Below are 12,472 nucleotides of genomic sequence, written 5' to 3'. Positions count from 1 at the left end.
TTCATACAGACAGGATTTGTTAGTCCTAAGCTTCACTTTCCACCTAAGTTTAAAAACTTTTTCGGTGCTTCACTCGGTGTAGCTCTGTTCAAAACAACCACCTTTATGGATTTCTCGTATGACGAAGAAGACAATATCGTTAATTACCGAGGAGTAGATGGAACTCTGCTGAAAACCATCGCCCTAGCACTCAACTTCACCATCCGTCCCATAATTCCAAACAACAACCAACGCTGGGGTACTCTCAACCAAAACGGAACCGCTACCGGAGCCATGGGACTGCTGCTCAACGGGACCGTCAACTTGACCTTGGATTTTTCGGGAACAACTATCTCCGCCAGCAGTACCTAACCGGAACGCAAAGCCACTATCAAACATCGCTTATCCTGTGCGTAACTCCTGGTTCCGCGCATGGATCAGAAGCTTCTACTTCCGTTCCAATTTAACCTATGGGCATGGTTCGCTGCAATGTTGACGATCGCCATATTCGTCATCGTACTACTGCAATTCCTTCCAAAGTACGTCCAACACTTTATCTGGGGTCGAATGAATTGTACCCCAGGGCTGAACCTGTTCCAAACAACCATCGGAAACCCCGCCAACCCAGCTCCTTCACGTAACTTTGCCCGCTTCCTGCTCACCATATGGATGCTAGCAACGTTCGTTCTCCGATCGGCTTACCAGCAGATCATGTTCTACAATTTTCACCACTCTCAGAACCACTCGATCGTGCGCGACTGGGACGAGTTCATCGCATCCAAATACCGCATCTTCGTGATCCCTCCGGAGCGGTACCTCTTAGACAACCTACATGATCCCATCCAGCGTCAAATTACGATCATTCCAACGGAACAAGCCAACGCCACTCTGCAAGCTATCCGGTACGGATTTCTCCGTGGAGCTCGTATCAGCTATCCGGAGTCCCTCTACTACCAAAACCTACAAGTCCTGAACAACGGCGGTCCCTTCTATCGGCAGTTCGGCAAGCGTTTGTACAGCTACACGCTGAGTGTGTTCTTCCGGAAAAATTCACCGCTGGTGGATCCGTTCAACGGGCAAATCCAGCCACTGGTTACCTACGGCTTTGTGGAGCACTGGCGGCGGGAGTTGCTTAACCGCAACCTGCAGGAGATCATTAGGACTCGGATGAGACGCGCTCGGGCCGGCTCTGAGCGTGCCGATATTGAGCGGAATCTTCGAGCTCTATGCGTTGGGAATGGTGGGAGCGATGGTAGCATTTCTGGTTGAAATTTGCATTGCAAGATTTGAACATCGTTGAGAAAGCGATTGTGGACAAGTTGTATAATAACATTGTTTGAAGCTGGAAGTTGTAACCCTACATTTGACATACCGTCATCTGGGCCGAATCGGGACAGCTGTTTGGTCCTTGTTACTTCACAATGTTTTAATGGTTTTGATTAGTTTTGGATAGAACAGACATAGAACAACAAAAACAGAGCATCACTATCCAAATTTAAGTTTTTATTTGCTCTAAAAACTACTGTCCCTATTCAGACTGTAGTCCCAATTCGCTGCAATGGAGCACCCGATTCGAGTGGTAGAAATGGCAGTTTTCTCATAAGGAATACATTGTAGAAAAAGCAAAACTGCTCGAATGGAAATCCTCCATTGCCGGTACGCTTTATAGCTATCAAGTTTCATCATGTCTCAAAATTGTAGTGAAGCAGGGTATGCTTTGATAATGTTTTGTCTGAAGTAGAGCTAGAATTCCCTTCTTGGAAAAATACAAAATACATCAATACAACTAAGCGATTTAAATGTCACAGCTTAATTACAACCGAAGTGTTACCTAAGCTCGCATTTCGTTCCAATATTGTACTAACCTGACTATCAAATCATAACACTGCGTTGTCATTAAATTATGCTGTTATTAATTGCACTATAGACCTAGAAACTAAATTGTCGAGTCATGGAAAGCTTGTGTTTCAGGAATATGCATAATCAAGTATTTATCTTTATTTAGACTGTATTGTGTGACGATAACGACATTGAATTATATGTCAACGGCTTCATGATTCAAAAAAGCTTTTCAAAGTTTTCCATCCAGACCAGCCGGACCCTAAGATGACAGTTTTGGTGACTTGCGCGTATTCACCGACAGATGGCAAGAGGGAAAAACCCGAACAAATCTTATTATTTCAACAAATATTTTATGCTGTTTCAATTTACTCCCGTTTCAACAAAGTACCAAAAATGTTCAACATCTTCTTAGAGCTACTTCTGAAAACTAACAGTTCAATCAAAAAGACCACAAAACTAGTAACGACCAAAACACCGCACAGTTCAAATGCCCCCAGCAGATGATCTAAAGTTAACGGCTTCGGCCCACTGGATTCAACCTGTTCCTGAAAATCGTAGTCACCGTACCGCTGTATCCAATATTCCATCAAACCGGCCGCCAGAAACCTTCGAATTTGCCGATTGAACTGCCGCGTCAGCATCGACTTCTTTGGGTAGTAGATGGTGATCGTATAGACGGCGATACTCTCCTGTGCAATCCGGACGAATCCGCCGGGACGTCTCCGGTGTAGCCGGTTGTGGTACGCCACGTGATCCGTACAGCTCATCATCACCTCCGGACTATCGGGGTTTTGAGTCATCCAGAGAAGGCGTGCCGCTAGGTTGTCCTTCACTGGGGGCAGGGGAATCACCCTAAGGGTTGAGAAGGTTAGGAATATGCTAGATTTGAAGTTGAACTAACGTTCATACCTCTTCATCCGTTCCGGAAATGCCTCATAGTAGCGAATAGCAACGTCTATCACGTGGTAATGGGCACCGGTTGCATCTACCTCTGCCAGAGTCCGAGAGGGGGGTCGCTTCAAGCTAAGCTGCAGATACTTGAAGCTGGATCCTTGGTAAAGAGTTCGTAGAATGAACGTTTCCATTATCCATAGGAATAGTAAGGTTCGCGCGAAATTACCACTAGGTACAACGTTCATTGATATCCCGAAGAGTACCTTGTACAGGTTCAACACTGCTGAACCAACACCTCTACCATAGACAAAATGTCGCACGTCATTACTCATCCGATCGACAACAGCTATCGTAACGAACCCAAGGGCCAAGGATATAACAACTGCCATCCATACCGCCGATCGAAACGGACGAAATAGCTTCTCAAACGACGTATACGGTCTTCCCGGAGGTACCGAAATTACCAGCGCCGTAGTATAATGCACTTCACCAGCCTTCAAAATCTCGTTTCGTGCCGTAGATATTCCTAGACACGAAATACCAAAGTCGACCTCTTCCTCCTGGATCATCTTCATCATCCCGGTACTGTTCTCCTTGGTCGCGATTCCCCACTGGGTGTTGTTGGGTGGAATCAGTATGGTCGTTTTGAAGTCAAGCTTTTCCTTCAATACCTCCAGCATGTCACCCTCGAATCCTCCCAATACCAACTCCTGATTTTCATCATAGCTGATAAAAGTGTATGGTCTGGTCTCGAAAGATCCCACTTTAAGTGTACATCCATGTAACAATGCGGTCTTGTCCGGGAAATAATCATCGACCAACTCCGACAACTTGATCAGACTCACAGCAAAGCAATTTCCCGAAGTAAATGGATCGTACGTCCACAGCTCGACCCGAGTGGCAATCACTCCAGCAAAGACTACGTTGACAATTTGTTGTTTCAGCAGATCTTCGAAAATCTGGTTGATCATCTTCTGCTCCGGAATACCACTGTGCACGATCAGATACCGGCCGGAATAGTCGTACCTTTCAACGTTCAGTGCGCGGTACAGCAATCTGAAGGACTCATAGCTATCAACGAGCCAAACGTGGTGCGTCCACGGTCTACGCAGTTGCTTTCCCGACGGGACATTGAAGCGTATGGCAATTTGTCCGTCCAATGTGCTGATAATGGAGTTCAACAGGTCTTGCTGGGCTCGCGAGTTGTTACTGGAAATATAGGCCTGCGATATCAGTGCTGGAGCGAACGGATCCTGGTAGTTCTTAAGCAGTATGCCTGATACGGCATCAGCTAGATTGACTCTTCGGCGTGCAACGACGAAAAGTTAGTGCAAATAATAACAGTGAAAGCTTCATGGCGGTACTGTGCTGAACAGGTAAAAACGCCCTTATATGGTTCAGCAGCACAAAATAACAGCTCATTATCTGTACAGTACAAAGCGACGCCTTGTACGCCTTAATCGCCTCATACGCATCAACATCACTTTCCACTTCCACCACTCAAGCAAGCATTCTAGTACAAATGCCAGCAATCCGGCGATCAGTCCACCTAGAAGCAATATGAAACAACCCATGACTTGCTGCAGCTCAATTGAGCGGGGACCCGTCTGCCAACGAATCTGCTTCAGGAAAACCGGCTGATGGTAGTTAGAGGCCCATTGATCGATAAACCCAGCGGCATTCAGTCGACCTAGGAAAGTGTTGAACGCTGGCAGAAAGGGCGCTGATTTTTGCGTGTAGATCGCCAGCTTAGACAGGAACACACGATCGTACACCGTGCGAAGAAGTTTACCCTGTTTGGTGAGGTTGCGGTTAAAGAAGGAAATGGCCTCGATTGGCATGAGCATGACGTATCGCGTGGACGGAAGCTGCAGTTCGTCGATCTCGGTGGCTATCAGTTGAGCGTAACTTGTCTGGCGAAGATGTGGCAGTACATCTGGATTTCCGTCAAACACGTAGCTCAAGTTGCGAGTCATTCGGATGTGATAACCCGCGGCAATGTACTCCGGGATAATCTGCGGAACTGTGCGGTTCGGTTGTAGCTTGAGAAATTTGAACAGTGATGCCGTATAGGACGTACGGATAACCAAAGAATACAGGAGCCATGCGGCAATCAATGATCGAGCAAAGTTACGGCCTGGCAGACGATGTAGCGAACCACCGAAGAACACGTTGAACGTATTGAGCAGAGGAGCAGACACTCTGCGGCCGAATACAAAGTATTGAACTGATATTGACCTGCGGTTGACGATCGCGATCACGCAAAAGGCGATCGCCAGGATGGAAGTTATGCAACACCATATGATGTACTTGAATGGTAGCATCAGCTGTTCGATCGTGCTGTATGGATATCCTGGTGGTGCAATTATAGTTATCAGTGATGAATAGTAAGGAAACGTGCTGCCCATGTAAAGACTTCTACTGAGCGTCAACGCCCAGTAACCGATACTGAAATTAACTTCTCGGTCGCGAATCTAAGGGAATTAACAATTTGTTAGTGTTCAGACTACATGCAATTTAATCCACCTTACATATCTCGACGCTCCGGTGCAGGAACCCAACACTGCCGTAATGCCCCAATCCGGGGGATCCACCAAAACGATCTGCGTAGTAAAGTTCAACCTTTGACTTAGCACTCGAGCCACGATCCCTTCTAGACCATCCGTCTGAATCACCTTGCCCTTGCTATCATATTTCAGCATTACAAACGGTGCAATCTCGAACGTGGCCAGCTTCAACGGGCATCCGTGCATGTTGGACAGCTTCGGAGGGAAGAATTCTTTCTCCACGTTGCCGAAATGTCCCTCACTGAACACCTTCCAGAGCGTCGGTAGAACCCGCTCACAGTATCCATCCCCGAAAGGAAAATACGTGTAGTAGTAAGTCTTGTCTGGTGCGTATTCGTAAGTGACCAGTATCGCAACATTCACTATATAATGCGTCCACAGCTCGTCCATAATGCGCTGCACCGTGTAACCGCTGCTCTCCGACGAGTTACTCACAATCACCATGAAGAAACCGTTGTAGTTGTACGTGCGCACCTTCATTCCGTCGCTGATCCTCTCGAATGCTTTGTAGTCATCAACCAGGAACACGTTGAACGCTCGCAACTGCTCAAGCACCTTCGCCTGATACGTCTCCAGCTGAACCTTGATGTGCGGTTCCGAGCGGGCGGTTAACTCGTTTACGATGTCACGCTGAACAAAGACATTACCCGGATTGGACGCTCGGCGGCGGATGTAGATGTGGTTGCTTTCCGGAACGAAAAATTGTCTGATCATGGCAATGCTCGCTTCCACTAGTGGTTTGGACTTGGGTGTGACTGAGTCGGTAAAGTTGTAACTTCCGTGGGATACGGGAAGTACCCAGCATATAATAAACAGTAACATGTCGAAAGATTCAACCCATGTGACATCATTTGAATCGGATACAGTAATTTAAAGCAGAAAGCAACATGCAATTTCTCAACTCATAACTAGAAAACGTGTGAAAAAGTCCATTTCTCGTTAGCAATTAGCTTTTGGTGACTGATAAAGTTGCAAGATATCGTTCGGACGAAAATATTAATATGAGTTATTAGTAGAGAGATAACCTTAACAAAGGCCAAACAGTCACAGGTCATAATGATCGCCAATCTATAAATACCAGAATCCAGATATTCCGTCATTTCCAGCAATCAAGCAAAATGTTTCTACCACTGATCTTGACAGCGTACCTTTCCGCCGTAACCTCATCTCCAGAAAGCATCTATCCAAGTGTTCCGCCACAGGTAAACGTAACGGCCGCCGTCTTGCTGGAAGCATTCCAGGATCTTTTCGGATCGGTGCACGTTGCACAAGGTTCTATCTCTGAACGGTCAGCCCAGTTCCAGGCGGATCTCCTGGGCGATGTTATCGCCCAGCTTGAGGGATCGATCGTGTTGAGGTTGGGTTCGGCACCGGAGAACTTCCCCGCAGACCATGGCTGCTGAACGTGTTCCTGGTTGATAGCTATAAAGCGTTTTTGAAGCAATACAGCATGCTGAACGCACATTGGTATGACTTCTCCGGGCGATACCTGGTGATCTTCAGTGAAGAGCTCGTTGAAAAAGTTGTTCGGAAGGTTTTCAATGACCTGTGGAAGCTACAGATCGTCAATGTTGTTGTGATGGGTTTCGCGGAGCAGAAGGTCATTCTTTGGACGTACTTTGCATTTTCTGGTAGAGCATGCCGCATGGTACATTTGCGTACAATTTCCAAAATTGATTTAGACGAAATGTACCCTGACAAGACGACTTCATTTCATGGTTGTCTGTTCAAGGTGGCTGCTTTTGAAACACGACCTTACACGATAATGCACAGATCACCCAACAAAAATTGAAATTGAGTGGTTTCGAGGGAGATATTCTGGATGTACTGGAGGAGAAATTCAAATTTAGGGCGCTTATCTACGAGCCTCCAAATGGTGAGCAGTGGGGATATCCGTCCGAGCAGAACAGCACAGGGATCATTCGAATGATTTACAAGGAAGAGGTTGACTTTGGGATGTCTTGTTTGGGAATTTCTGTTGCCCGATTGAAGATAATGAAGGCGGGTATTGCTCATCATACAACGTCAGTAGTACTTGCAGTGCCCAAAGGTCGTCCGTACACTCCGCTGGAGAAACTGACCCGACCGTTCAGCGCTAGTGTTTGGATGTTGACCGGTACCATCTTATTGGTTGCCTTTATCTCGATTGGGATCATCGAGCTCAGGAGTCAAGTGGTTCGTGAGTTCGTGTTCGGAAGAGCCATCCGGACACCTCGTCTCAACTTGATACAAATCTTCTTTGGTCTTGGTCTGCCTCGACTTCCTGCTAGAAATTTTGCCAGAACCCTGCTTTTTCTTTGGATTTTCTTCTGCTTTGTACTGAGAACCCTGTATCAAAGTGCCATGTTCCAACATCTTCAGCAAAGCGCGAACCTTCATCCGTCGAAGACACTAAACGAGATCGATCAAACGGATGCGTTCTACTATGTAGCAGAGAGTGGTGAACGCTACTTCGAAGCGTTTCCAAACCGCTTGCGAAGGTATACTGCTTTATCTTGATACAAGTTCATAACCATTTCAAAAACACCCTCTTGCAGAGTTCGTCACCTGCCTCAAGAGCACAACAACATCATCCGTCGGTTGGACTGGATGGAGCATCATCCTGAGTCGCCAGATGTCGTGATGGGAACACTCGACGCCATGGCACACCACAACCTTCTGTACCGTCGCAAGGGTTTGGAACCGGTAACGATCTGCGGCGAAACTATAACGACCTTTTCGATGGCGATCTACTACCCGAAGAAGTCGATGCTCACCAAGCAGTTTAATCGACAGCTGCAGCAGATCCAGGCTGCCGGGTTGATAAACTACTGGATCAGCAGCAGTACGGGGACTATGAGTTCATCGGAAAGTCAACAGGGAGCGCTGAGCCGAAACAGCTGAGCAATGAACATTTGATGATGGCATATGAACTATATGGACTTTTGGTTCTCATCTGCGGGGTAATTTTTGGGTTCGAATTAATTTCTGGAAGAGTAAGAATGATTAAGCAAGCGGCTAATGAAGGTGCATTCACAGTTGCTAACGTTGGTAATTGATAGTGTGAAAAAGTGATGCATACAGTCACGAACACCATGACATGACAAAATAAATTTTCGCATTATCTCTGTCCGATGAAATGGTTTTGATCGTGAACATCAGGGCAGGGTACTTATTTCTCAACCTTGCTTATAAGAATGAAACATGATTATAGATATTATATTAGATTCGTGGCGAAGGCAATCAGTGTCACTTGTATTAATATTATTGTCTATTTTATGTAAAGGGAGCGGCCGTGGCTGGCTGGTTACGGTGTTTGTTTTGTAAGCGAATGGTCCTGGGTTCGATTCCCATCTGCTCCCAACGAGAATGTATAGGAAATATAAATCTTGAAACTCTGAACATACACAAAACAAATCAAAGTCGCTCGAGTCGGGGTTCGATCCCTCGTTTTTTGGATTAGTAAGCAAAAATGATAATCACTATAGGTGAACGCGACTTGGTGAGCTATAACTGGAGTTAGGAATACTGGAACTGGCATTAGGAATACAAAACACCGCTGTCATTTTGTTGCTCCGATTGACGATGTAATAGACTGGCTGTGAGCTATCAATATAGACCAGCGCGCGGATCCACCACGTCGCCCCATACATGCAATGTCCTAAATTTATTTTCATTTTAACTAAGTGAGTAACTTTTAAAGTTTACAGAAGGTAGCTGACCTTTTGCAATGTAAATGTTGTTCTAACATCAATAAATGTCTTTATTGGTGGATACCTACTCTGTTTAATCCATAAAGAACAGAAACAACTTTCTCAAAACAGCTAAATAAACTAAAAGTATTTCCATAACAAAAACAACACCACTAACCGCAGATTGCTGAGCTGTCGCGGTTCCCTCGAGCTGTCCATCTGCTGGAAGAAGTCGTAATCACCGTATCGCTTCATCCAGAATCGAATCAGTCCGGTCGGCTGAATGTTACGAATCCGATCGTCGAAGACCTTCGTCAGGCGGGACTTTTTCGGATAGTACAGTGCCACCGGATACACGGCCACGTGTTCCTTCGCAATCTGCACGAACTGACTTTTGGGAAAGATCTTGTTGTGATACGCAGCGTGATCGAGGGGGATCAGCACGACTCCGTAAACATCACCGGCGCCAATCCGCTCGACCATGTTTCCCAGCGCGTCCTTTCCGGGGGTTATGTAGGTTGTTCTGGAAAAGTTTGGAGTTCATTAGGGTGCTACACGAGGTTGATTCGTTGATTGATACCTCTCAAGTACATGCGGTAAGGTAATAAAGTAACGTTGCCCAATTTCCATCATGTGGTAATCGATCCCGGACTGATAAATCTCTTGCATGGTCTCCAAAGGTCTATGGATCATCGTACGCTGAAGATACTGGAACAGAGATCCCTGGTAGAGTGTTCGGATTACGAAGCAAAAACTACCACAGCAGCAAGAAAGTTCGTGCAAAGTTCCATGTAGGAGGATGAGGCAGCGCTCCACCGAAGTAGATGTTCAACATGTTAAGCACTGGAGATGTGTTCCCACGGCCGTAAACAAAGTCACGTAGGTCTCGGGAGCCGCACTGTAAGATCCCAACGACAAGTATCCCAGTAGTCAGATACAGCGTGATCAGAAACCAAATCTCACTTTGAAACGGACGAAAGAGTTTCTCGAATGCCGTAAACGGTCGACCTGCTGGCACAGCAAACAACACCTTACTGGTATAATGCGTGATGCCAGGTTTAAGCCAGTAGCTACGGTCCTGTGCAACCGCCATACAGCCGGTAAAAAAAATAATATTGCTCGAGAAATGATTTGGGAACGAAGCTGGATTTGGCGTGGAGCCAAATGCAAACCCTATACCTTTCTTTAGTAAGAAAGGCAAAAAGTCCTATATTCTGGGAACCCTAGTGTATACATATCGAGGTTTTTAAGCGAAGATGACGTTTGAATGGTGAACGCCCGAAATGTCAAAATCACGCAGTGGTACCAACATTACGGAAAAAGTGTGCCATGACATGACAGCCACATTTTTTTTCTAATGTTGGTGCTACTGCGCGATTTTGACATTTCGGGCGTTCACCATTCGAACGCCATTTTCGCTTAAAAACCTGGATAGATTTTTTTATCCCAAAAATCACAAAAATCTGTATATACAGATTTTTGTGAAATTATTTAATTTGAAAATTTCAATTGTTGAGTAGTTGGGTTCTAAAGCCCTATGTCAATTTTTATGTACAACGGTATAAAACACGGTCAAAAACCATTTCTGATCAGTTTTTTTTATTTTAATGCAAAAAAAAATAATGAAAAGACAACATTTTTTCGATGGATCAACTATGGTCCCCTTGGAACGCTGTCAAGTAGGAGCTTTTCTGTCAAGAAGGATCGCGAGGTTAATTTTTCAAAATTTATTTTAAAATCCATTTTAAACTATTTGTGGTCGTACAAAGGGTCATTGTACTCAGAAAAATAAGCTTTATCGCTGTAAACATTAATATCAGCAATCTAAGCTTCATTTAGGACAATTGAATTATAATACGATTAAAAGCTTCTAATTAAAGAACGATTAAAATGAGTCTATATTGCGAGTATATTCATTGGAACAGTTCATCCTATGAGTGGCTATACAAACGCTTAATCACCGAACATGATACGGCAAAGGCATTCAATATGAATCGAGTCTCGGTATTTTAGATGAACTTTAAAATGAACCATGAGTAAAGTACTCAATTTAAACAGTACCATACTACCGAATCGTGTTAATGTTGACTTGAATTTGACATAATACAAATAACATACAGATTTATTTTTAAGAAAATAAATACAAATTTCTCATAAAATAATCTCGCAACGTTGAATGCAAAACGTCACAAATGATAATCTGGCAACTCTACTTTGTGTCTCAGGCACTCACGTCGATATATGAGTTACTTCCGGTACGCGAGTGAAAACTGCTCGAAAAAGAGAAGGGCTTTCCCGCTTGCCCAGCAATCGACCGTCTACTCTCTCTTCCATTTGCTTCCCGTCTCTCCTCGGTACTGGTCGCGGAAGAGGAGTCGCGCTCGCCCAGCCCGGGAGCATGTTGACAGCTCCCATACAAACTGAGCGTACCTCTTTTTGCGGGCCCAGTGGGCCTAAGATGGCGGCCTTTGATATCATCTAGCCAAACATTTGAAAATGGCGAATAGTTTAAATTAATATAATTTTTGCCTAATTTCGGTTTAAAACGACAAAATAAGCATTCTGGAATCATTTTCTTGAAAAACTTGTTTAAAGATACGCCACGTTAAAATATTAGTCTCGAACAGTTGGAGGGAGCGTGCCGCGAAAGCCGTCACGGAAAAAAAGTTTCCCATGCAAATTTTGAGTTGCGTTTTTAATGGGCGGACTCCGACGAGGTCCACATGCCATCTGTCGGTGGATACGCGCAATTCACGAAAACTGTCATGTTAGGGGACGGCTGCGCTCGCCATATTTTTTTGTCGTCTCAAGTTTTGTCGCGTGTTCGAATGTTCGTCAATATTTGTTTGACCGTCCAAAGAGTGAACCAAAACTGTCTGTCGCTGGTGTAATCCGGGAGGATTTTTAGCGTTTTCCGGTGAGAAGAAGGGCGCCGTACGATCGAAATTGTTTTCCGGTGAGAAGAAGGAAGAGCGCCGTGCAAGCCCGCCCGCGTGGCACGATCGGAGTTTGTTCGTTCCGGAAAGAAAAGCCGGGAACCTGATTGTATTCCGGTGAGAAGAAGAAGGGGCGCCGTGCAAGCCCGCCCGCGTGGCTTGATCGGAGGATTTTTAGCGTTTTCCGGTGAGAAGAAGAAGAGCGCCGTGCAAGTCGCACGATCGAAATTGTTTTCCGGAGTAAAGAAGGGGCGCCGCGTGCAAGCCCGCCCACGTGGCACGATCGGAGTTTGTTCGTTCCGGTAAAGAAGGGGCGTGATCCGGTAGAAAAAAGTGCGAGTGAAAGCAGCCCACGAGCGTTGGTCTACCCCCATCAGAGCGTACATACAACGACCTCTTCCTCCTGGATCATCTTCATCACACCAGTGCTCTGTCCCAACTCCCGAGCGAAGCCCCACGCCGCTGGCGAAACTTTGTATCGGAGCGTAAAGTTTTGCTTCACTGCCAGCAGATCCATCAGGTCACCCTCGAATCCACTGACATCAACTTCTTCGGCGTTCTTCTGCCAGCGAAAGATGGTGTA

General features: G+C 45.6%; 1 protein-coding gene across 1 annotated transcript; it reads left to right on the top strand.

Annotated features, from left to right (window-relative positions):
* Window positions 1-6,400: 6,400 nt before the first annotated feature.
* On the top strand, window positions 6,401-8,320 carry LOC119770542. Its single transcript, XM_038265595.1, is given in 5 exon segments — window positions 6,401-6,639; window positions 6,672-7,057; window positions 7,060-7,762; window positions 7,820-8,102; window positions 8,105-8,320. Coding segments are annotated over 5 exon segments (1,827 nt in total).
* Window positions 8,321-12,472: the final 4,152 nt, after the last annotated feature.

This window comes from Culex quinquefasciatus, chromosome 1, assembly GCF_015732765.1.
Source record: "Culex quinquefasciatus strain JHB chromosome 1, VPISU_Cqui_1.0_pri_paternal, whole genome shotgun sequence".
Classification (NCBI taxonomy): domain Eukaryota; kingdom Metazoa; phylum Arthropoda; class Insecta; order Diptera; family Culicidae; genus Culex; species Culex quinquefasciatus.
The sequence above is the reverse complement of the archived record's forward strand: the minus strand, read 5'-3'. Positions and strand labels throughout refer to the sequence as shown.